Source organism: Ornithorhynchus anatinus, chromosome 21 (assembly GCF_004115215.2).
Source record: "Ornithorhynchus anatinus isolate Pmale09 chromosome 21, mOrnAna1.pri.v4, whole genome shotgun sequence".
NCBI lineage: Eukaryota > Metazoa > Chordata > Mammalia > Monotremata > Ornithorhynchidae > Ornithorhynchus > Ornithorhynchus anatinus.
The window spans coordinates 20,717,050-20,743,500 of record NC_041748.1 but is presented as its reverse complement, the minus strand read 5'-3'; the positions used below and the strand labels follow the sequence as shown (position 1 = coordinate 20,743,500).

At 50.4% G+C, this 26,451-nt stretch overlaps 1 protein-coding gene across 1 annotated transcript in view; it reads left to right on the top strand.

Annotated features, from left to right (window-relative positions):
• Positions 1-26,451, top strand: part of MYO18B (myosin XVIIIB) — a 133,705-nt gene that overhangs the window by 26,357 nt on the left and 80,897 nt on the right. The window contains exons 12-16 of the mRNA XM_029049138.1: positions 2,663-2,726; positions 10,811-10,955; positions 20,293-20,469; positions 22,141-22,231; positions 24,762-24,954. Of these exons, the coding sequence (XP_028904971.1) occupies positions 2,663-2,726; positions 10,811-10,955; positions 20,293-20,469; positions 22,141-22,231; positions 24,762-24,954 (670 nt within the window). The remainder of the gene's footprint in view (positions 1-2,662; positions 2,727-10,810; positions 10,956-20,292; positions 20,470-22,140; positions 22,232-24,761; positions 24,955-26,451) is intronic.

Below are 26,451 nucleotides of genomic sequence, written 5' to 3'. Positions count from 1 at the left end.
TGTTTCCATTGAGAGGCGAAGGGCGGGCGAGAGAGAAGCGGTGTGGTAATAATAATAATGGTGGTATTTATTAAGCGCTTAATAATAATAATAATGTTGGTATTTGTTAAGCGCTTACTATGTGCAGAGCACTGTTCTAAGCGCTGGGGTAGATACAGGGTAATCAGGTTGTCCCACGTGAGGCTCACAGTCTTCATCCCCATTTTACAGGTGAGGTAACTGAGACGCAGAGCAGTGAAGTTACTTGCCCAAAGTCACACAGCTGACAAGTGGCGGAGGCTGGATTAGAACCCCTGACCTCTGACTCCCAAGACCGGGGTCTTTGCACTGAGCCACGCTGCAATGTTGGTATTTGTTAAGCGCTTAATATGTGCCAAGCACTGTTCTAAGCGCTGGGGTAGATACAAGGTAATCAGGTTGTCCCACGTGGGGCTCAGTGGAAAGAGCCCGGTCTTGGGAGTCAGAGGTCATGGGTTCGAATCCCAATTCTGCCACTTGTCAGCTGGGTGACTGTGGGCAATTCACTTCACTTCTCTGGGCCTCAGTTACCTCATCTGTAAAATGTGGATTAACTCTGAGCCTCACGTGGGACAGTCTGATGACCCTGTATCTCCCCCAGCGCTTAGAACAGTGTTCTGCACATAGTAAGTGCTTGACAAATACCAACATTTTTATTATTAATCCCCATTTACAGTTGAGGGAAACTGTTGCTACTTGCCCAAGGTCACACAGCAGACAAGTGGTGGAGTCATTCATTCAATAGTATTTATTGAGCACTTACTGTGTGCAGAGCACTGTACTAAGCGCTTGGAATGTACAATTCAGCAACAGATAGAGACAATCCCTGCCCCTTGACGGGCTCACACTCTAAACGATTAGAACCCACGACCTCTGACTCCCAAGCCTGAGCTCTTTCCATTAAGCCACGCTAATTTGGGGTAGTGAATAGCGCCCGGGCCTGGGAGTCACAAGGTCATGGGTTCTAATCCCAACTCCGGTGCGACCTAGGGCAAATCACTTCACTTCTCAGGGGTCTCACTTCCCTCATCTGTCAAATGGGGATGAAGACTTTGAGTCCCACCTAGGACAACCAGATTACCTTGTATCTACCCCAGAGCTTAGAACAGTGCTTGGCACATAGTAAACGGTTAACAAGTACCGTAATTATTATCATTATTATTATTAGAGAGAAAGAGAGAGGGGACTCCAACAGGTGGCCTGCAGAGAGTCCCATGTGAGTGGCAAGGCCTGCACTTTCGTCCTCCCCATCCTGAGCGTAGCATGACTCTGGCCTGGACTGCACCAGAGGCCGGTCTATAATAATGTCGGTATTTGTTAAGCGCTTACTATGTGCACAACACTGTTCTAAGCGCTGGGGTAGATACAGGGTAATCAGGTTGTCCCACGTGAGGCTCTCAGGTAATCCCCATTTTCCAGATGAGGTAACTGAGGCACCGAGAAGTGAAGTGACTTGCCCACAGTCACACAGCTGACAAGTGGCAGATCCGGGATTCGAACCCATGACCTCTATTGTCTGACACGGGCAATGGAATCGCAGTCTCGGCAATCGCCACGTCCTTCTTTATCCAGAAGCAGAGCAGGAACTCTGGCTTGAAGAGTAGCACACACGCACACGGTTAACACCGTTGACCTTGTCACCGACATTGTCACGTTTGCCGCCCGTCGATGCCCCTGCCCCCTTCCTCCCTCCCTGGGAAGTCAGAAGGTAACGAGGGAGGGCGTCGAGGCGGAGGGCGATGACTGTGCCATCATTTCAAAGAGGCTGCCCGTTGTTTTAATCAGTGCAGTTCAGTCAGTTGTATTTAATGAGCCTCTACTATATGCCCAGCACTGTAGTAAGAAGTCGGGAGAGAACAAAAGAGGTAAAAAAATACCCATTCCCGCCCTCGAGGAATTTACAGCCTTAAAGGGTAGAAAAGCAGATTGCACTTTGCGTGAGTCATTTCAGGCAGTCATTTGTATTTGTTGTGTTTACTCTGTGCAGAGCTCTGTACTAAGTGCTTGGAAAAGGACAATATAATAGACACATCCCCTGCCTACAACAAGTTCACAGTCCAGAGGGGGAGACAGGCATTGAGAGAAATAAATAAAATTACAGATATAGACGTGGGGCTGGGCGAGGGAGGGATGAATAAAGGGTGCAAGTCAGGGTGACGCAGAGGGAGTGGGAGAAGAGGAAAGGAGGGCTTAGTTAGGGAAGGCCCTCTTGGAGAAGATGGGCCTTCGATAAGACTTTGACGGGGGCGGGGAGAGTCAATTTCTGCGGGTTATGAAGAGGGAAGGCGTGCCAGGCTGCAAGCAGGATGTGGGTGAGAGGTCAGTGGCGAGATAGATAAAAATGAAGTACAGTGAGAAGGTTGACACTGGGGAGAGAAGTGTGCAGGCTGCGTTGGAATAGGAGCGGTCGGAAAGGATGAGGTGCTGGGTAGTGGGAAAGAGGAGGAAGAATAGCTTAGAACCCAGGTGTCTGACCCCCCCGGAGCCTGGGTATCCAACCCCTGGAGGACCTCATGGCTCTGGGCCCCTCTGCCGGTGGTGTTTGACCTGGAGTTCACACCCGCAGCCACCGAGGAGAGCTGGGGTCGGGCTGGGGCTGGGCCAGGTCTCCGAAGGCACTGACCCCTTCCCTCCCCGCTTCCAGGACGGAGCTGTTCCTGCACCAGATGGCCGAGAGCAACGCCTTCGGCATGGGCTTCTGGACCAAGGTAGGGGTTGGCCACGGCGGCGGAGGATGGGGAGGAGGAGCCCGTCACCAGCGCTTCCCTCTTGCCTGACATTTATTCACGTCCAAACGTGATTCATAAGCACATAATAACAATAATAATAACTGTGGCAGTTGTTAAGTGCTTCTTACTATGTGCCAGGCTCTGTAGTAAGCACTGGGGTGAATACAAGCAAATCGGTTGGACGTAGTCCCTGTCCCTCGGACCCCCCAGTCTCAATCCCCGTTTTACAGATGAGGGAACCGAGGCCCAGAGAAGTGAGGTGACTTGCCCCAGGTCACGCGGCAGACAAGTGGCAGAGGCAGGATTAGAACCCGTGACTTTCTAACTCCCAGGCCCGTGCTCCATCCACTACGCCATGCTGCTTCACCGCCCGGCGCCACCTCCCTCTCTTGAACCCCACTTCCCAGCCGTTGGTTGTTCCATGTGGTTGTGTTTCCAGGGTTTTTTCCCAAGGCAATCGATCGATGTTCAGTCAATCAATGTTATTTACTGATAACTTACTCTGCGCAGAGCCCTGTACCAAGCACTTGGGAAAGGACAATAGAACAGAGTTTTCAGACAAATTCCCTGATGATCGTCCTTTCAGGACTCAGTTTTCTAGCTGGAAAGGAGTCCTGCTTGGCTTTTTTTTTTTTTAATGGTCCTGATTAAGCACTTACTACGCGTCAAGCACTGAGATAGATAGAAATCAATCAGGTTGAATATAGTCCCTCTCCTGCCTGGGGCTCACAGTCTAAATTAGGCTTCGGGACTCCTTTTCTTTTACTCTTTAGCCGCTTAGTATGTGACAGACACTGAACTAAACCCTGAGATAGACACAAGAAAATCAGGTTGGACCCAGTAAATGACTCACGTGGGGCTCGCAGTCTTATTCCCCACTTTACAGATGAGGTCACCGAGCCCCAAAGAAGTGAAGGGAGTTGCCCAAGGCCACACAGCCAAGAAGCGGCGGAGCTGGGATTTGTACCCAGGTCCTTCTGATTCCTAGTTCGGTGCTTTCTCCACCAAGCCATGCCGTTCCTTTTCCTGGGAGATTGTGAGCCCTGGACCAGGTCTTTAGCTGCCGACTCACCCTCCTTCTTAGAAGATTCCTGAACAGTAGCAGCTTTTCCAGAATCCTTTGCTTTATCTGGTGCCTTCCCAGAAGGACGTGATTTGGTCTTGGGTGCGAAGCACTGAGAGGCACCGCCGCCCAAGCTGAACAAGCGGGGAAGGTCAACCTGACCAAGGCCAGAAGGATGAGAGGGAGGCCCCGGTGGGGAGGGCCATAGAGAAGCAGCGTGGTCTGATGGATAGAGCCCGGGCCTGGGAGTCAGAAGGTCACGGGTGCTAATCCCGGCTCCACCACTTGTCTGCTGTGTGACCTTGGGGAAGTCACTTCCCTTCTCTGGGCCTCGCTTACCTCATCTGTAAAAAAGAGGGGTTAAGAGTGTGAGCCCAATGTGGGACAGGGACTGTGTCCAACCTGATTAATTTTTTTCTATTCCGGCACTTAGAACAGTGCTTGGCACATAGTGAGCGCTTAGCAAGTACCATTATTATTATTATCATTATTTTTGCTGGGTAGCAGAGCTGCCAAAGGGGGACTTGGGGATGGGAGGGTGAGTGGAGCAGTCTGCTCAGCCTGAAGAGATGATTCGGAGCCCAGGCCGGGGGGAGGTCCAAGCACCTGGGTTCTAATTCTGGCTCTGCCACTTGCCTGTTGTGTGACCTTGGTTATGTCACTTCACATCTGTAAAACGGGGATTCAATCCCTGTTCTCCCGCCTGGAGTGTGAGTGCCTTGTGAGGCAGGGACTGTGCCCGACCTGATTATCTTGTTTCTAGCCCAGCGCTCAGTGCTGTGGTTGGTATATAGTAAGCGCTTAAGAGATACTATATTATTATTAGTGTTTCCAAGCAGTCAGACAGGGGTACTAATCAAGGAATCAATCAGCGTTATTTATTGAGCACCTACTGTGTGCAAAGCACTGTACTAAGCACTTGGCAAGAGTCCCCCAGAAGCAGGGCACACGTTCCCGGCCTTCAAGGAGCTGACGCTCGAATAGGGGAGACAGACGGGCAAAATTCTGAACAAACAGCATCGGTAAGAGGAAGAATGAGGATCTGACAGGGATTAAAGCCACTACGAAATGAATGAGGTGTCAGAGTAAGTATTATTCGGATGAAATAGCGGAATGAATCCGCGTAAGTGATTAAATATTTATCATCTATGTTTATATCTATCTATGAAAGTGCTATGGATGGGCATAAGTCTAAGTGCTAAAGGCAGGTGTTGAGTTGATGATATTGGGCTTCTCAGACGGTGCTGTCGTAAGTCAAATGGCGGTGGGAGGAGAGAGAGTGAGGGAGACAGAGAAAAAAGAGAAAAGCTCTAGGCAGTCAATGGAGATTTATGGTGATTTATTGCCTCTATCCCCAGCTTTGCTACCTGCTCCTGCCTAGAGAGTCGGTATAGAAGGGAGAATATGGGTAAAACAAGTCTGTACATCCCTCTGCTGCCTAGATCCTTTTTCTCAAATGTCATTCTCCTCACAATTGTTAACTTCTTAAAAAAAAAAACCAAAACCAATCTCCAATGGTGAGCCATTCCTTTCAGCCTCAAGCAGAAACTCCAGGCCTCTGGCTTTAAGACAGTCCATCAGATCTCTCTCTTGCTTTTTTTATGCTATTTCTTAAGCGCTTACTATGTGCCAGGCACTAGACTAAATGCTGAGATAGATATAAGCTAATCAGGGTAGATGCAGTACACGTTCCACACGGGGCTCACAGTCTTAATCCCCATTTTCCAGATGAAGGAATTGAGGCCCAGTGAAGTGATTTGCCCCAGGTCACATAGACAAGTGGCGAGCCGGGATCAGAACCCAGACCCTCCTAGGTACACCCAGGGAAGTGGTTTACAAGTGTCTCCTTCCGCGCAGAAAACTCGAATCTCCGCCCTCTACTCTCTCCCCTGTTGCTGCTGCCCAGCACGGGTGAGTTTTGACTTGTAGCCGCTGGCCTGCCACTCGCTAGCCACTGGCCAAGCTAGGACTGGAATGGGTAGGCCTCTGCTTTACTCTCCTGGTAGAGTACTGGAAACTCTCCAAGTGCGACCCTGAGAGAGGAATCTGACCACACAGAGGAAGTTTTAAAGAAGTGGACGGTTGTGGGCAGAAAGACATTTAAGAAACAGGATCCAGACAGCAGGGAGAAGTATAGACTTGTTTTACCCATATTACTCCAGTTTAAACCCACAATATGTAATTCATTTTGGTCTGTCTCCCATTTGATGGTAAGTTTCCTGAGGGCAGTGAGTGGGAATCTTAATAAATGCCATTTATCGATCACATTCATATCCATTTACTCGGTTGCTTCCCTTACCTGTCATTTATCTTGATGTCTTTCTCTCCCCTGTTAAACTCATCTTAAAGCCACCTCTCTCCCTGCCCTCTAAGCCTTACTATAATCACATTGCCATCAAAAGGCGCTTCCCCAAATAAGCAACCTTTTCTCCTCCTCTCTCTCCCTTCTGCATCTCCCCGTCACTTGGATCCGGCCTTTTTAAGCTCTTCATATTCACCCCACCCTCACCCCCACCACCCTTCCGTCCACATCTGTCTTTTAATGTCTGTGTCTGCCTCTATCAATCAATCAGTGGTATTTATGGAGTGCCTGGGCAGCGTGCTGCACTAAGCACTTGAGAGAGGACAACATAACAGAATTGATAGACTGGAAGTTTCTTGAGAGCAGGGAATGTGTCTTTCAACTCCGCTTCATTATACTCCCCTAAGGGCTCTGCATGGCTCTCACGACTGCCTCAGTCAGCGTCTGGGTAGTCTTTTCTTTTCCTTTCTCTCGGAGAGGTAAAAAATGCAAAATCAAACCCGGCTCCCCCGCAAACAAGCCAACCAAAAAATACAGACTAGAGTGGTCTTGTTCTCCCTGTAATTTATTCATTCAGTGGAATTTATTGACCGCTTACCGTGTCCAGAGCACTGTACTAAGCCCTTGGGAGAGGACAATACATCAGTAAGCAGACACAGTGCCTGCCCACAACGAGGGGCTTATGGTGCAGAGTCTTACAGTTGGAAACGCAGCCGAACACTCAAGCAGTGAGTGTGATAAGCTAATGTGATTTGGGGCTGTGCCAATACGCACACACACAAACACGCACACACGCACCCCAGTAATTGTCATCGTGGCAGGGGGCCACTTAGCAGAGTTGGGTGGATCTTTAAGGACAGTGCTGGGAGGTTGGAGAATGGGGTTAATTGAGGAAATCTCTCTGGAGGCGGTGCAAAAACAGAAGAGAATGAGAGCCTAGAAATCAACCGTGTGACCGTGTTGAGTTTGAAACAGGGAATCGAGACCTCCTCCAGTGGAGGGCCAAGGGGGAGGGATCGGCTCCGGAGTTACTTTGAGCCGCATAGGGTTATTTTTGAAAAGGTTTTAACCCCTCCCCAAAATCATCGTGGTAAGTGAAATACCTGAACCCAGGGGAGGCCGATGAGCGTGCAGAATAATGCACCAGGGAAGCCGTGTATACAGCCGCAAGTCCGGGTTGACGATACAGGGCTAATCGGTGATATTTATTGAGCGCTTACTGTGTGCAGAGCACTGGGAAGAGTACTAGGCTGACACAAGGAGAGCTAAAAGCTGACACAAAAGTCATCTAGGCACCACACTCATCAACAGCACAGGGTCACATGGGCCGCCATTTCCTCACCTCTGAAATGGGGATAAGACACTGCTCATATTGAACTCTCCCAAGTGCTTAGTGCAGTGCTCTGCACCAAGTCAGTGCTCAATAAATACTACTGATTGATTGCTAACAACACCCTCCCTTGACCCCACAGCTCCTCCCAGTTATCACCCCATCTCCCTCCTACCGTGCTTCTCCAAACTCCTTGAGCGAGTCGTCTCACAGCCGGTCTCAAGTTCCTCTCTTCCAATTCTCTCTTTTAATCACCTCAAACCTGGTTTCCCTCCCCCTCATTCCACACAACCCTCCCTCTCCAAGGTCACCAGTGACCGTCTCGCCAAATCCACCAGCCTCCATTCCATCCTAATAGTCCTCGACCTCTCAGCTGCCTTTGACACCGTGGACCACCCCTTTCTCCTGGAGGCATTATCCAACCTCGGCGTCACCGACACTGTCCTCTCCTGATTCTCCTCCTACCTCTCTGGCCGCTCCTTCTCGGTCTCCTTCGCGGGCTCCGCCTCTGCCTCCCACCCCCTGACTGAGGGAGCCCCCCAAGGCTCAGTTCTGGGTCCCCTTCTAGTCTCCATCTACACCCACCCTCTTGGAGAACTCATTCACTCCCTTGGTTTCAACTACCATCTCCATGAGGATGATGTTTGTAGAATACTGAACTAAGCACTCGGGAGAGCACAGTATGATAGTGTTGGTCGACACGTTTCCCTGTCCACGAGGAGCTTACCCTCTAGAGGAGGAGACAGACGTTAAAAATGAATGAATGATGGATATGTATGTGAGAGCAATGGGGCTGAGATTGGGGTCTTAAAGGGTACGGATCCGAATGCGGAGGTGATGCAGAAGGGAGAGGGAATGGGGGAAAAGCTGGTTTAATGAGAGAAGGCCTCTCGGATAAGATGTGACCTTAATAAGGCTTCGGCGGTGAGGAGAGCAGTGGTGTGTCGAATATGAAGGAGAAGGGCATCCTAGGCCAGAGGGAGGACGTGGGCAAGGGGTCGTCAGCGAGATGGATGATATCAGGGCACAGTGAGTAGGTTGGCATTAGAGGAGTGAAGTGTGCGGGCTGGCCCGTGGTAAGAAATCAGCTAGGTGAGGTAGCAGGGGGCAAGGTGATTGAGTGCTTTAAAGCCGATGGTGAGGAGTTTCTGTTCCATGAGGAGTCGGATGGGCAATCAGTGGAGGTTCCGGAGGAGTGGGGAGACATGGGCAGAACTATTTTTAGAAGAACGATCCGGTCGGCAGGGTGAAATACGGACCGAAGTGGGGAGAGACAGGAGGCGGGGAGGTTGGCCAGGAGGCCGATGCCGTAGTAAAGGCCGGGGAGAATACATGAATTTGCAACCTCTTGGTTTAGCTAACGATTCAGAACAGTTTTTACAAATCTACTGAAGGAGGAGGAGGTCGACCTTGAAAGTCTTGTAATGTAAAACACATTCACCGTCTCTTGCGACGTATTTTTTGACTTTAAAAGAAAAGTAGAAAGAGCATTGCTTCTCATTGAGGAACAGCCTGACATTTTTAAGTTCAAAGGGATTTGGAGATTTAGTTAGTCCAAAAAAAAGAAGAAAAAGAAACCGAACCATTTTCAAAGCTCATTTCCCACCTGTTTATTCAATCGATCCGCGGTATTCATTGAGCGCTTACTATGTGCGGACACTGTTTAAGTGTCTGGGGGACTACAATCCAACCGAGTCGGCAGACATATTCCCTGCCCATACCCAACTTACAGACCAGAGGAGGAGACAGACATTAATATGTATATGAATTCTCAGTAGCTCTAAAATAAGAAGCCAGAAAAAGCAGAGTTTCCTCGATTTCCCTATTTTTTTTGGTATTTGTTAAGCGCTTTCTTTGTGCCAGGCACTCTTCTAAGCGCTGGGTAGATACAAGATAACCAGGTTGGACACAGTCCCTGTAGTAATAATAACAATAGTAATAATAATGGTATTTGTTAAGCACTTACTATGTGCCAAGCACTGTTCTAAGCACTAGGGAAGATACAAGGTGATCAGGTTGTCCCACGTGGGGCTCACAGTCTTAATCCCCATTTTACAGATGAGGTAACTGAGGCACAGAGAAGTCAAGTGACTTATCCAAGGTCACCCAGCGGACAGGTGGCAGAGCCGGGATTAGAACCCAGGTCCTCCTGACTCCCAGGCCCGGACTCTATACATTAGGCCATGCTGCTTCTCGCAGACTAGTGGATTGTCTTTCTCCCCGGGGCCCAGAGGGGCTGAATAAAAAGCAGAGCTGATTCCAGGGCCTGGGGGCAATCTAAAATTGAATGCTCACCATCAAGAATGAGAGGAAATAATAAATACATAGACCTTGTCCTTTCTCTGTCCTTTCTCTGGGGTTTGAAAATCTCATAAATAACCGAGAACACTTTGGTCAAAAGAAGATTTTTCTACGTTCTCTTTTGTTGGCCGCTGCTGTTGCCAGGTGATTTTCTGGGTTGCTAGGGGCTTTGTGTTTGTGAGGCTGCCTAGAAATATAACTGATTAGCCGAACACGCTCCTGCTATTAATTGAAATATTTGTGGGGTGTGTTGCTCCGTCCCCCGATTGTTTGACTTGTACAAATCAGCGTGGCTCAGTGGAAGGAGCCCGGGCTTGGGAGTCAGAAGTCATGGGTTTGAATCCCGGCTCTGCCACTTGTCAGCTGTGTGACTGTGGGCAAGTCACTTCACTGGGCCTCAGTGACCTCATCTGTAAAATGGGTATTAAGATTGTGAACCCCATATGGGACAACCTAATTACCCTCTATCTACCCCAGTGCTTAGAACAGTGCTCTGCACGTAGTAAGCGCCTAACAGATACCAACATTATTATTACAAATGGATATCCGTCAATTCTCTGCCCTCAGTAGATGTGGCTGAAAGATGTTTCTTGAGAATGGGAACAACGTTTTTGCAATGGTTCTTACTACCTTTAGGTAAGAGTTCAGAGAAGCAGCGTGGCTTAGGGGATAGAGACCAGGCGTGGGAGGCAGAAGGACCTGGGTTCTAATCCCCGCTCCACCTGTTGCTGCTCTGTGACCATGAGCAAACCACTTCACTTCTTTAGGCCTCAGTTACCTCATCTGTAAAATGGGAATTAAGACCGTGAGCCCCATGGGGGGCAGGGACTGCGTCCAACCTGATTAGCTTGTATCTACCCCAGCCCATAGAACAGTGCCTGGCATATGACAAGTGCTTAATAAATACCATAAAAAAGACAAAATGCAGGCAGTAATGCCAATAGCATCCCTCCTGCGTGAATCCGTGAGACCTCCTGCTTCGGTGCTGGTTAAAAGTCAGGACTTTTCTCCGCTCGGTTAGTTCTCTAAAGAATCTCAGGTTCCCTTTCGTTTTTGTCTCCTCACAGGCCGAAGAAAAGCAGAAAGCCGCAGCGGCCTTTACCCAGCTGCAAGCAGCCATGGCGACCCTGGGCATCCTGGCCAGCGAGCAGAAAGCTATCTGGAGGGTGCTGGCCGCCATCTATCACCTGGGAGCTGCAGGGGCCTGTAAAGGTAACGCGGCCTCTAAATTGCTGGGGACCTGGTGATCTTACCGGTTTTCTCTTTTTCAACTGGGGGCCCGTGAAGCGCTTACAATGTATCAGGCACTGTACTAAGCATCGGAGAAGGTAGAAGCAACCTGTCCCACGTGGGACTCCCTATCTCAGTCGCAAGGATTTATTCCCCATTTTTCAGATGAAGAGACCGAGCCTCAGAGAAGGAAGTGACTTGTTCATGGTCCCAGAACAGACAAGTGGCAGAGACGGGATTAGAACGCAGATCCTCTGACTCCCAGGCCCGGAATCAAAAGGGCCTATTGGACAATGGGACAATATGCTTTTGTTAGTATTTAATAGGAGGAGTAGTCTGAGAAGGAGGAGGGAGAGGAGGGGCAACAGGTATTTAATCCCAATTTTACACTTGAGGAAATTGAAACAAAGAGAAGTGAAGTGACTTGTCCAAGGTCACGCAGCAATCATTTGGCAGAGCCGGGTACTGTGACTCCCAGGCCCGTGCTCTTTCCTCTAGGCCACTCTGCTTCTGAATAAACATATCCACTTCCGTGCCCTACTCTGTAAGAAAGTCCTCACCCAACTTTCCTTTCTCTTCTCCTACCTGTAAATTATCTTCTGTCAGTCCTTCCCATTAGACAGTAAGCTCCTTGAGGGCAGGATCGTGTCTTCAAACTCTTTTGAACCCTCCCAAGCGCTCAGTAAGGTGTTCTGCACATAGCACACAGTCACAGAAACAGCGTGGCCTAGTGGAAAGAGCACAGGCCTGGGAGGTAGAAGGACCTGAGTTCTAATCCCCGCTCCACCACTTATCTGCTGTGTGACCGTGGGCCAGTCAGCTTCACATCTCTGAGCCTCAGTTACCTCATCTGGAAAATGGGGACTAGGACTGTAAGCCCCATGTGGTACGGGGACTGTGTCCAACTTGATTTCCTTGTATCTATACCGACGCTTACAACAGTGCCTGCCTCTTAATAAGGGCTTAACAAATACCAGGGGGGAAAAGAAATCTCCTTAAAGGGCAGGAATCGTTTTTCTAACTCTCCCGGGCTCTCCTAGGCAATCAATAAGGTGTTCTGCACACAGACTGGAAGCTCTGGAGGGCAGGGATCGGGTCAACTACTTCTCTTGTCCTCTCCCAAGTGCTTATTACAGAGCTCTGCGCACTATGGGCTGTAGGCTGCTAGACAGCAGGATCATTCCTACCAGCTGGACTCTCCCAGAAGCTTAGTAAGGGAGTAATATCTATTGATTTTCGCCAGTCAATCAGTGGTATTTAATGCACCCCCTTTGAGTGCCGAGAGTTGGCAAGAGTACACTAGAGGCAGAGTCTGTCAATCAATGGTGTGTTTTGAGCGCTTACTATGTGCAGATCACTGTACTAAGCGCTTGGGAGAGGACAGTTCAACAGAGTTAGCAGACACGGTCCCTGCCCATAATGAGCTTACAGTCTAGAGGGAGAGGCGGACATCAGGATGAATGAGTAATTAATTTAGAATATAGAATTTAAAGATACGCACGTAAATGCGTGGCTTAGCGGCAAGAGCACGGTCTTGGGAGTCAGAAGATGTGGGTTCTAATCCCGGCTCCGCCGTGACCATGGGCAAGCCGCTTAACTTCTCCATGCCTCGGCTATCGCAACTGTAAAATGGGGATTAAAAACTGTGGACCCCACATGGGACAACCCGATAACCTTCTGTCTACCCCAGCACTTAGAACAGTGCTTGGCTCATAGTAAGCGTTTAAAAAAATACCCTAATAAGTGCTGTGGGGTTGGTGTGGGGCAGATATTAAATGTCCAAAAGGTCCAGATCCAAGAGCATAGATGACGCAGAAGGGAGAGTGAGCCGGGGAAAAGGAGGGCTTCATCGGGGAAGGCCTCTTGGAGGAGGTGTAACCTTAATAATGCTTTGAAGAGAAGCAGTGTGGCTCAGTGGAAAGAGCACGGGCTTGGGAGTCAGAGGTCATGGGTTCGAATTCCGGCTCTGCCACTCGTCAGCTGTGTTACTGTGGGCAAGTCACTTCACTTCTCTGTGCCTCAGTTGCCTCATCTGTAAAATGAGGATTGAGACTGTGAGCCTCACGTGGGACAACCCGATTACCCTGTATCTCCCCCATCGCTTAGAACAGTGCTCTGCACATAGTAAGCGCTTAACAACTACCAACATTATTATTTGAAGGTGGAGAGAGTGGTGGACTGGCATATTTGCATGGGGAGGGAGCTCCAGGGTAGGGAGAGGATGTGGGAAAGGGGTCGGCAGTGAGACAGACGAGATGGGGGCCCAGTGGGTGAGCTGGCTCTGGAGGAGCGGAGTGTGCGGGCCGGGCTGGAGTCGGAGCTCAGCGAGGTGAGGTAGGAGGGGGCGAGCTGATGGATGGCTTTAAAGCCGATGGCGAGGAGTTTCTGTTGGATGTGGAGGTGGATGGGCAGCCGTTGGAGGTTCTCGAGGAGTGGGGAGACGGCACAAGATGTGATCCCTGCCCACGAACACCTAACAATGTAATAATCAATCGGGGGAAGTTACTGGGGGCCTACCGAGAAGCCTAGTGGCCTAGTAAAAAGACTGTGGGCCTACTTGTCAGAGAACCTGGGTTCTAACCCCACCTCAGCTTCTTATCTGCTGTGTGACCTTGGGCATGTCTTTTCACCTCTCCGGGCCTTAGTCTCTTCATCTGGAAAATGGGCATTCGATCCTATGCCTTCCTACTTGGTCTGGCAGCCCCAAGTGGAAAAGGGACTGTGTCCAACTTGACTATCTCTTATCTATCTTAGTGCTTAGTACGTAGATGGGCACACAGTAAGAGCTCAGCAGATGCTATAAAAAAAAAAGCTACTATTCCCACTACTTTTGGAGTGTCTCCTGGGAAGTACAAACAAACGAGAAACACATTCCTTGACCCACAAGGAATTTACAGCATTTACATCATTCCTGCTGAGGATGAATGTAATTAGGTACATAAGTCCAATGCCCTGCCCCCAACGGGCGCTCACTAAATATTAGTGGATTATGGATGGGGCAGCTGGGAATACGACAGGTGCTTCAACCATCTCACCTTCCTCTGACGCTTCTAATATTGGGACGGAAACTGTTCGGGCACAATAGAAGCGAAACTCAGGCTTATAAATACTTTATCAATACAGGATTATGGAAATAGCTTTCCCCGCCCACCCCCGCCAATAATTTCTTGAAAGTGGCGTAATCCCTAGTCTTCTCCGGAGACGTGCGTTAAGTGATTTACTTGCTATATATCCCGCGTTTGAGGACTTGCTAATTGGTTGCTTTCAAATCAGCCACGAAGTATTTGAAAGCTATATATAAATGTCTGCGGAGCGTGTCATAACAGATCCTTCCGAAATGCATTCGAGCCACTTCTCCTGATCCCGCGTTATCTTCGCAAGGTCCTCTGCCTGTCTTAGCTCTCTCGTGGTCACCTTTGAAATGACGGTAGCGGTGGCGAGGGAGAGGACGGCGGAGAAGATGGTGGTGGCGCAGGTGATGGCGGAGGCGGTGATGTTGTTGATGATGAGGGTGACGACGGTCCCATCGAGTTCTACGAAAAGGATCAAGTCATAACAACGCAGCACGGGGGCGGTTATTATTGCAATAGTAATACAGATCTGTGTGGGTGAGGACAGACAGAGTCTGTTGCTCTAAAAGCGAGCTCGGCCTCACCCCCGTAAAGACAAAAAGAGCGGTCTATTCTAGTTGGGGGTAGGCGGGACGCTTCCTTTCCCACCACGTGGTGAAAGGGGCAGGAGAGCAAATCAGCCGCGAGTCCTTCTGCTATCCCACTTCTGACGAGGACCAATGGATGACTCTCCGTTCTTGGTTTATCTGCTTATCTAGTTGATAGTTTGGATTTTCCCTCTCAGGGTGGCACCCGGAGAGTTTCCAGTCCTCTACCAGTCTCGGCTACGGGAGGGAGAGTCGAGCAGAGGCCTGTCCGTTCTATTCCTAGCTTGGGCAGTGGCTAGCGAGGGGCGGGCCATCTGCTACAAGTCAAAACTCCCCCGTGTTGGACATCAGCGGCACGGGAGAGAGTCGAGGGCGGAGACTCGAGTTTACTGCACTGAAGGCGTTAGTGGTAAACCACTTTGGGATTTTTACCGAGAAAACTCTCTGGATCCACTACCGGAACGCTGGCAGAGGGAGAACGGGGCGTTCTGGGAGAGATGTGTCCGAGGTGTCGCTATGGGTCGGAAACGACTCGACGGCCCAAGACAAGTGACCGTTTGGGTCTTCCTGCTTCATCTCGTCCTCGTGGGTGGGAGGCTGGGGCAGAGGGGTGTGGACAAGGTTAAATTAAAGCACATAAAAAGAAGTGCAAGTTACAGCAAATAATAATAATAATGGTATTTGTTAAACGCTTACTATTTGTCAAGCACTGTTCTAAGCACTGGGGTAGATACAAGGTAATCGGGTCGTCCCAAGTGGGGCTCACAGTCTTAATCCCCATTTTACAGATGAGGTAGCTAGGCACAGAGAAATAATAATAATTATGGCATTTGTAAAGCGCTTACTATGCACCGAACAATGGTTCTAAGCGCTGGGGTAGATACAGGGTAATCGGGTTGTCCCATATGGGGCCCACAGTTTTAATTCCCATTTTACAGATGAGGTACCTGAGGCACGGAGAAGTTAAGTGACTTGCCCGAAGTTAAGTGACTTGCCCAAAGTCACCCAGGTGATAAGTGGAGGAGTCGGGATTAGAACCGACGATCTCTGACTCCCAAGCCCGGCCTCTTTCCACTAAGCCACGCTGCTTTTCAAATAAAATGCAAACAAAATGGATTCCAAGAGCTAAGATGGAGTCCCCGGGTCTTGGGTCGTTTTCCACAGGGTGCTGATGGAAATGATGGGAGTGATGAAGGAGGTGCCGGTGGAGATTCTTCCAGTCCTGCACTCCCTCCCTTAGGCCGTGCTTAACGCTTTCAAGCTAACCAATCAACTGATCAATCGCATTTATTGAGTGCTTACTGTGTGCAGAACACTGTACTGAAGCCTTGGGAGGCAGAGTAGGTAGCCCATTCCCTGCCCACAAGGAGCAGACAAGGGGCAGAGCAGAGATTAGAACCCACGACCTCCGACTCCCAAGCCGGGTTCTTTCCACTAAGCCACGCTGCTTTTTATCACCCATATGTCCATAAGTGCCGGGGGGCCGGGGGTGGATGGGCTATCAACATGCTTAGGGGGCCCAGTGTCTGTTATATTGTCCAGTCGTCCTCTCCCAAGCGCTTAGTACAGTGCTCTGCACACAGTAAGCGCTCAATAAATACAATCGACTGAGGGTCCGAGTGCCCGGGTGATGCCAAGGTGAGCGCGGGTGAGTGGAGGGGGAGATGAGAAGTTAAATGGTAGCTTTGCCGTGGTCATCTCGGCCCCCTCACGGGCACTAGAGGCCTACTCCCGCCGACTGGCACGCCGACCATGGAGCCGCACTGCCTGTAAGCCTCAGGGCAGGCGACCCCAGCGCCCGCAAGGATCGCGGTGATGATTTCAGCGCTGAGTGGAGTGTAGTCGGTGGGTGGGGGAGGAGTGAGAGTGGGGGGTCTTCGTCCGCCCCCCCGCCCCCCCGGAGACAGGCCCCGCATTAGACAACCGAACGCGTTTCAAGTTGGCGTAGCTCACGGCGGTATTGATCCCCGTCGGGTGGCCACTAAAGCAAGGAAATGAAAGGAAACGTGTATTTAAAAAAAATGGATCAAGGCTGGAAAGGAGGGATGCCCTGAGGGAGATTTTTTTTTTCCTAAGAAGCTTAAATCTCTCACCCTGTGAAAGAGGTTTCACACCGCCCTGTCCAACACACACACACACACACCGTTTCCCTGCTCCCAAACTTTGAAGTAGCCCGTTGTTGGGTAGAGATTGTCTCTTTCTGTTGCCGGCCAAGGGCTTAGTACAGTGCTCTGCACACAGTAAGTGCTCAATAAATAAGACTGACAATGAATGAATGAAGTTACAAGGAAAAATTCTTCCTTTTCTCTGTAATTCCTTCCGTTGTGCTCCTCTTCCTCCTTTTTTTTCCTTTCCTGGTATTTGTTGAGCGCTTACAATGCGTCAAGCACTGTTCTAAGCCCTGGGGTAGATACACGTTCATCACGCTGGACCCAGTTCCTATCGCACAAGGGGCTCACAGCCTGAGTTGGAAGGAGGAAGATTTAATTCCACTTTGCCGATGAGGAAACTGAAGCTCACAGAGGTGAAGTGACTCTTCCAAGGTCTCACAGCAGACCCATGGCGGAGACCAGATTAGAACCCAGGTTCTCTGACTCCCGGGCCTGAGGTTCCTCCCAAGCCTTGAAGCGATCAGTTGTGGGCCAGTGGGTAGAGCAGTGGTATGGATTTTTTAAACCTTGGTATGTATCCAGCGCCTTTTGTGTGAAATGCACTGTACTGAGCATTCGGGAAGCACATTATTCAATCAACGATTGCATGAATGAATGAACGAACGAATGAATGAACCCCTCCCGCCCCCGCCGACCCCAGGGAGTTACACTCTAATGGGGAGGGGTAACAGCAAACAGAGACTCTTTGCACATTGTGAGAGGAAGAGGAAGGAGCACAGTTGGTATCGGAGTGAAGTGGCCAAGTGCTCAATTGACATACCACCTACTGTGTGACCTTGGGCAAGTCACTTCACTTCCTCTGTGCCTCAGTCCCCTCATGGGCAAAATGGGGATTCAGCCTCTGCGCTCCCTCCTACTTCGACTGTGAGCCCCATGTGGGACTTGATGATCTTGTCTCTAGCTCAGCGTTTAGTACAGTGTCTGATATAGAGTAAGCGCTTAACGAATACCACCATTTTATTATTACTATTCAAAGAAACATATACGTAGAAAGACGAGTGCCGAGGGGAGGAACGAAATGTTCAAGCGCCAGCGAGGGGGTTAATTCATTCATTCAATAGTATTTATTGAGCGCTTACTATGTGCAGAGCACTGTACTAAGCGCTTGGAATGTACAAATCGGCAACAGATAGAGACGGTCCCTGCCCTTTGACGGGCTTACAGTCTAATCGATGTGCCGGGGCTGCGGAAAATCGATCCGAGAGAGCTTCTCGGAGGAGCCGGCATTTTAGGAGGATTTTGAAGACGGTCCGTGGCCCGGCAGCTTTGGTGGAGAGGGAATTTCAAGGGGAAACTTCATTCATTCGGTCGTATTTATTGCGCGCTTACTGTGTGCGGAGCACTGGTCTCAGCACTTGGGAGAGGACAGTACTACAGTAAACAGACACATTCCCTGCCCACAAAGAGCTTCCACTCTAGGAGGGGGAGGTGGCCATTGATATGAAGAAATCATTCGTAATATATTATTTATAGCTATGTATTTAAATTAGGTGAGATGGAAAGAGCTGGGGGACGGTGTTGGAGCCTAATGGTAAGGATTTCTTTCGGCTGGAGGGGAGGCCGAGAAGTGAATGTGAGTTCACTGTGGGGAGGAATGTGTCTGTTGTTCTGTTGTACTCTCCCAAGCGCTTAGGACAGCGCTTTGCGCAGGGCAAGCACTCAATAAATACAGTCGAATGAATGAGTGAATGAATGTGGTCAGAGTTGCTGTAGACGTCCTAAAGAAGGTGGCACGGATGGGCATCACTGGCAGTGCTTATGGATGTGGACGCGAGGCCCGATGGGAATATCCCTCCCAGTCAGGCTCGCTCAGGGATCCTGGCCTGGGGTTGTCTCCTGAAGGAGGATTCCAGATTGAGTTCCTGCAGGTAGTGGGGGAGGAGAAAAATGCACCAGAGAAGCACAGGAAGCAGCGTGGCCTAGTGGGTAGAGCCCAGGTCTAGGAGGCAGAAGGTTCTAATCCCAACTCCGCCACTTGTCTGCTGGGTGACCTTGGGCAAGTCACTTCACTTCTCTGTGCCTCAGTGACCTCACCTGTAACCCGGGGATGAAGATTGTGAACCTCATATGGGACAGGGACCGGATCCCAACCCAATTTGCTTGTCTCCACCTCAGCGCTTAGTACAGTGCCTGGCACACGGTAAGCATGTAACGGATACCACGGTTATTAGGATGTGTCTGGGCCTGGGTTACCTCAACTGGAAAATGGGGATTAAGAATGAGAGCCCCTCGTGGAACGGGGGGAGGGACTGTGTCCAACCTGGTTAACCTTTTCCTAGCCTAGTGCTTAATACGGTGTCTGATACATAGTAAGCGCCTAACAGATACCATTAAAAATAAAAACCCGACAAAAAAAGCGGCGGACTAGGGGCAGAGCCAAGACTAGGACCCCTGTCTCCTGATTTCCAGGCCTACCCCCCGTCACTAGGGGGAGATGCCATCCCGTTCGGCCACCGTGAAACGGGAAAGATCTTTCGGAATAGCCGGAAGGCCTCCAGGTGAGAGCAGGAATAGGAGGCCAGTCACAATGCAAAAAATAGGGCACCAGCCACAAACAGCAAGTCATTAATTATCCAATTTCCTGAGAACATAGAGGCTAATCAGAAATGGACCAAGCTACCTTATCTTGTCCTCCAGAGGAATAGCAAGGCAGCTCCAAGGACAGTAGAATCTGGGGCTCGGATTCTCCGTCGGAAAAACGGAGATTTTTACCCGGCCTCCCTCTCCCTTGGACTGTGAGCCCCATATGGGACGAGGACTGCGTTTGCCCTGATCAGCTTGTAGTTACCCCAGTGCTTAGTACAAGTGTGGAACAGAGAAGCAGCACAGTCTAATGGGTAGAGCTGGGGCCCGGGAGTCAGAAGAACCCGAGTTCTAATCCTGAATCCACCACTTGTCCGCTGTGTGACCTTGGATGAGTCACTTCACTACTCTGGGCCTCAGTTCCCTCATCTGTAAAAAGGGAACTGAGTCGGTGTGCCCCACGTGGATCATGGATTGGGTCCCCCTGACAGTGGCAAAAGCCCAGGCTTGGGAGTCAGAGGTCGTGGGTTCTCATCCCGGCTCCGCCACTTGTCTGCTCTGTGACTTTGGGGAAGTCACTTCACTTCTCTGGGCCTCGGTTTTGTCATCTGTCAAATGGGGATGAAGACTGTGAGCCCCACATGAGACAACCTGATAACCTTCTATCTACCCCAGTGCTTGACACATAGCTCTTAACAAACAACACAAAACCAAAAAAATTTAGCGACTTGCCCAAGGCCACTCAACAGGCAAGTGGCAGAGCCGAAATTTTTGACTCCGGGCCCATGTCTCAGTCCGAATCCCGGGCCGCGTCCCCGGGCTCGGGTCCCGGTGGTCATCTCCACCCCGGGGCCAGCGGGTCGGTCATCAGGGCCGACCCCAGGCCTGCGTCCCTGGCGGCGGCCCCGCCGTGATGCCCGGGGACCGGGCCCGCCCCTCTGACCGCCGTCTCCGTCTCCCGATCCAGTGGGCAGGAAGCAGTTCATGCGGTTCGAGTGGGCCAACCAGGCCGCGGCCGTGCTGGGCTGTGACTACGAGGAGCTGAGCGGCGCCGTCTTCAAGCACCACCTCCGCCACATCATCGAGCAGGTCACCTCCGGACGGGGCCGAGGGCCGCGGCCGGAGCAGGAGCCGCCCACGCCAGGTAACCGTCTCCGTCGCCCTTCGCGGCGGGCTCGCGGGAGGACCCACCCACTGCCTCGCGCCTTCCCCGGGCCCGGTCCCGGCTGCCCCGTCCATTTATTCATTCATTCGGTGGTATTTATTGAGTACTTACGGTGTGCAGAGCACTGTACTAAGCGCTTGGGAGAGGTCAGTTGGACAATAAGCAGACATATTCCCCACCTACAACGAGCTGACAGTCTAGAGGGGAAGAGAGACATTGAAATAAATAATAAATAAATAAATTACAGCGTGACCCAGTGGAAGGAGCCTGGGCCTGGGAGCTAGAGGACTTAGAGTCTCATCCCAGTTCCACCGGGTGCCTGCTGGGTGACCTTGGATGAGTCACGTCACTTCACTGGGCCTCAGTTTTCTCATCTATAAAATGGATCCGATGCCTGTTCTCCCTCCAACTTGACGGTGAGCCCCCTGAGGGGCAGGGACTGTGTCCAACTTGATTCCTTCGTATCCACCCCAGTGCCTGGAACCGTGCTTGACACGTAATAAGCACTAAATAGAGCACAAGCCTGGGAGTCAGAAGGATCTGGGTTCTAACCCCGACTTCGCCACTTGTCTGTTTTGGGACCTGGAGCAAGTCACTTTATTTTCCCGTGCCTCAGTTCTCTCATCGGTGAAATGGGGATGGAGACCGTGAGCCCCACGGGAGACAGGGATCGTGTCCGACATGATTACCTTGTATCTACCCCAGCGCTTAGAACAGTGCCCGGTACAAATGCCATTAAAAAAAAAATCATAAGAACAACCAATCAACCTTAAACATCCAATAGAGAAAGTGACCCGGACCTGACCGCCCGTCACATTCTGGAGGAGCCTATACGTGCTCCGTCGGATATTTCCAGAGACCACGACCGTGACCGCGGGCTGGGGATGTCAGACATTCATTCGTTCAGTCGTATTTATTGAGCGCTTACTGTGTGCAGAGCCCTGTACTAAGTGCTTGAAAGAGAACGATACATCAGTGAACATATGAACTTATAGTCTAGAGGAGGAGACGGACGTGAATAGAAATAGATAAATGAGAGATATGGACTTGGGTGGGGTGGGGATGGAGGATGAATAAAAGGAACACGTCAGGGCGATGCAGAAGATAAGGGGAGAAGAGGAAAAGGAGGGTGAGGGGGAGAGGAGCGTGACCTGAGACTTTTCTCCCTGACACCTGCATCCGTTTATTGTTTTAATGCCCTCTCCCAGACGCTTAGGACAGTGCTCTGCACACAGTAAGCGTTCTGTAAATACGACTGAATGAATGAATGTCTGACACCCCCAGCCCGCGGTCACGGTCGTGGTCTCTGGAAATATCCGAGGGAGCACATATAGGCTCCTCCAGAATATGACGGGCGGTCAGGTCTGGGTCACTTTGTCTACTGGATCTTTATGATTGATCGGTTGTTTTTATGATTTTTTTTAATGGCATTTGTACCGGGCACTGTTCTAAGCGCTGGGGTAGATACAAGGTAATCACGTCGGACACGGTCCCTGTCTCCCGTGGGGCTCACGGTCTTCATCCCCATTTTACCGATGAGAGAACTGAGGCACGGGGAAATAAAGTGACTTGCCCCAGGTCCCGCAGCAGACCCCGGGTGAGTGGAGGGTAAGTCATGGATGCCCGTTGCCCTCTTATCCCGTGCCCCAGGGCCCAAGATGACCGGGGTGGAGTGTGTGGAGGGAATAGCTTCGGGCCTCTACGAAGAGCTCTTCGGCGTCATCGTCTCGCTCATCAACAGGTACGGGAAACCGACGTTGCTTTATAAGCGGGGCGATTTCTTCCGGGATCGGAATCGGGTTCGCCGGGGGGCGTGGATCTATCCCGCTGGACCTTTCCGCTGCCCCTTCCCAAATGGGAGAGCAGGGACAGGGTGGTGGGGTGGTTTTCAAGCTGCAGCAAGGTGTAGATGACGGTAGGTGGTTTTCAAAGTGCAGAAAGGTTTTCAAGATGTAGGGAAGAGCACGTGGAGTGGCTAGAGCCCGGGCCTGGAATGTCAGAAGGGCAGGGGTTCTAATCCCAGATTCTCCACTTGTCTGTTGTGGGGCCTCGGGCAAGTCGCTTCACTGCTCTGGGCCTCAGTTCCCTCATCTGTAAAAGGGGGATTGAGACTGTGAACCCCACGTAAGGGATTGTGTCCAACCCGATTTGCTCGTCTCCTTCCCAGCGCTTAGTACAGTGCCAGGCACACAATAATCACTAGCAATACTATAATTATTAATCATTTCAGATGAGGGAACTGAGGCCTAGAGAAGGAAGGTGACTTGGCCAAGTGGCTGATCCTGAGGGAAACATCCGGTTGGTCTCCCCGTCCTAATTTCAGGCCAGCCCCTGAGGGAGATGGAGGATATTCGGACTCAATCCTTGGGCCGGCCGGTAGGTCGGCAGGAGGGCCACCCAGTGGCCCTGGGAGTCCCCAACTCCGTGTCCCATTTCCCGATCCGCCACTAGCAAACTCTGTGACCCGTCGGGATTTCCTCTATCAAATCAATCCATTTGGAGGTATTTACTTAACGTTTATTGTGATGCAGAGCGCTGTACTAAACGCTAGATCAAGTGCTGTTTGAGAAGCAGTGCGACTTAGCGGAAAGAGCACTGGCTTGGGAGTCAGAGGTCATGGGTTCTAATCCCGGCTCCGCCACTTGTCAGCTCTGTGACTTTGGTCAAGTTGCTTAACTTCTCTGTGCCTCGGTTACCTCATCTGTGAAATGGGGATTAAAAGTGCGAGCGTGATGTGGGACAACCTGATTACCCTGTATTTACCCCAGCGCTTAGAACAGTGCTTGGCACATAGTAAGCGCTTAACAAATACCATCATTATTATTATTATGTCACTTGACTTCTCTGTGCCTCCGTTACCTCATCTGTAAAATGGAGTCAATCCCACTCCCTCCTTAGAGTGGGAGACTCATGTGGGACAGGGACTGTGTCCAATATGAGGATCTTCTTCTTTTATGGTATTTGTTAAGTGCTTACTATATACCAGCCACTGTACTAAACACTGGGGTAGATACAAGTTAATGTGTTTTTTTAAATTTTTTTAATGGTATTTGTTAAGCGCTTACTATGTGCCAGGCACTGTCCTGAGCATTGGGGTAGATACAAGCTAATCAGGTTGAACCCAGCTCATGTCATTTATTTAATCGTATTTATTGAGCACTGTACTAAGCATTTAGCACTGTACTAAGCCCCACATGGGGCTCAGTCTTCATCCTCGTTTTGTAGATGAGGTCACTGAGACACAGCAAATAATAATAATAATAATGATATTTATTAAGTGCTTACTATGTACCAGCCACTGTACCAAGCACTGGGGTAGATACAAAGTAATCAGGATGTCCCACGCGGGGCTCCCAGTCTTAATCCCCATTTTATAGATGAGGTCACTGAGGCCCAGAGAAGTGAAGTGACTTGCCCAAGGTCACACAGCAGCCAAGTGACAGAGCCCGGATTAGAACCCATGTCCTCGGACTCCCAAGCCCGCCCTCTTGCCATTCCCATGCGGGGCTCGCAGTCTTAAGCTCCATTTTATAGATGAGCTAACTGAGGCTCAGAGAAGTGAAGTGATATGCCCAAAGTCAAACAGCAGACAAGAGGTGGAGACGGGATTAGAAACCAGGTCCTTCCCCTCCCCAGCCCGTGCTCTTTCCACTAGGCCACACTGCATCCCAAGCTCATATCCACCGCAGCACTTAGTACAGTGCCAGACACCTAATAAGCGCTTAACATCTACCTTTTTTTTAAAATATCTGGTTGCCTTGCTCTCTCTTTGTTCTCAGCACAGTGCTTGGCTCACTGTGAGAGCTTCATGCATACCTCAATTATCATAGAGAAACAGGATGGCTCAGTGGAAAGAGCCCGGGCCTGGAAGTCAGAGGTCGTGGGTTCTAATCCCGGCCACGCCTCTTGTCAGCTGTGTGACTATGGCCAAGTCACTTCACTTCTCTGTGCCACGGTTACGTCATCTGTAAAATGGGGATTAAGACCGTGAGCCCCAAGTGGGACAACCTGCCAACCTTGTAGCTACCGGAGCGCTTAGAACGGTGCTTGGCACAGAGTAAGCGCGCAACAGACACCATCATCATTATTATTATCTACCTGAGGCGGACGAGGGAGATGGAGCCGTCCTCCTCTCTGTCGTGGTTTGTCCCCCACCTCAACTCCGGCTGACCCCCAGCCCTCCTTGGCCGAGCCGGGTCTGGCCAGGGGTCGGGGGGGACTAAGCGGTCACTAAGGGGGTCACCCCTCCCCACCCCCACCTGTGTCCCCAGGTCGTTGACTTCCGACCACCTGGCTGTGGCGTCCATCTCGGTGGTGGACACGGCGGGCTTTCAGAACCCCCGCCACCAGAAGAAGGAGCGAGCGGCCACGTTCGAGGAGCTGTGTCACAACTACGTCCACGAGCGCCTGCGGGCCTTGTTCTACGAGAGGACCTTCGTGTCCACGCTGGACAGGTTCAAGGAGGTACCGGGTGCTGCCTCATCCCTTTTTTGTCTGGTTCTTTTTTCTTTTTTATGGTATTTGTTAAGCGCTTACTAAGCTGTAAGCGCTGGGGTAGACACATACTAAGCAGTCAGTCGTTAGTATTTACTGGGGGCTTATTGTGTGCAGAACACTGTACTAAGCGCTAGGTGTAGGGGATAGAGCACGGGCCTGGGAGTCAGGGGGACTTGGGTTCTAATCCCGGCTCTGCCACTTGTGTGCCGTATAACCTTGGGCAAGTCACTTCACTTCTCTGGGCCTCAGTGACCTCATCTGTAAATTGGGGAATTGAGACTGTGAGCCCCACAGGGGACAGGGACTGTGTCCAACTCAATTTACCCGTATCCACCCCAGTGTTCAGTAAGTAGTAAATGCTTAACAAATACGATTATTATCATTATTATTAATAATAATAAAATATGACACATTCCATGCCCACGAGTTTACAGTCTCTAGTCTAATCTATAGTCTAGTCAGATTGGACACAGTCCCCGTCTCATATAGGGCTCGCAGTCTTAATCCCCATTTTAGCTGAGACGCGGAGAAGTGAAGTGACTTGCCCGAGGTCACACAGCAGACGGGTAGAGCCGGATTAGAACCCAGGTCCTTCTGACTCCCAGGCCTGGGCGCTATCCACTAGGCCGCTTCCCATCTAACCACCCTTCCCCACTTCCCCAGCAGAGGCTTGGCTGAAATGCAAAAGGGAAGTCGATCGATCAGTCAGTCGTATTAATTGAGCACTTACTGTGTGCACAGCACTGTACTAAGCAACAGTAAATGGACATGGGAAAAACCTGTTGAGGCAGAAGTGAGTGTCTGTTGTACATGGTCCGAAGATGTTTTCCATCTCTTTGGGATCACAATCTCCTTCTGGGGAACAGCCTAATTCATTCATTCGTTCATTCAATCGATTTATTGAGCGCTTACTGTCTGATGATGATGATGGGCGAGGAAGACGTCCTCCATAATTAAATAACCACTTTGCAGTCCACGTGTCCATATTTTGTGCAGCCTGGACCATTAACAAATCAATCAATTGTATTTATTGAGTGCTTCCTGTGTACAGAGTACTGTAATGATAATAATTATATTATTTATTAAGCACTTACACTGTTCTCGGCTCTTCTCCCACTCCCTTCTGTGTCACCCTGACTTGCTCCCTTTATTCATCCCCCCTCCCAGCCCCGAAGCCCTTATGTCCATATCTGCAATTTATTTATATTAATGTCTGTCTCCTCCTCAAGAATGTAAGCTCGTGGTGGGCGGAGAATCTGATGTGTCTGTTTATTGTTATCCTGTGCTATCCCAAGTACTTGATACGGTACTTTGCACACAGTAAGCGCTCAATAAATACGACTGAAATATGAATAAATGAATAAAAAGCACTTGGGAGAGTACGATATAACAGAGTTGTTTGACACGTCCCCTGCCCACCTCCAGCTTACTGTCTAGAGGGAGAGACAGACATTAATATAAATA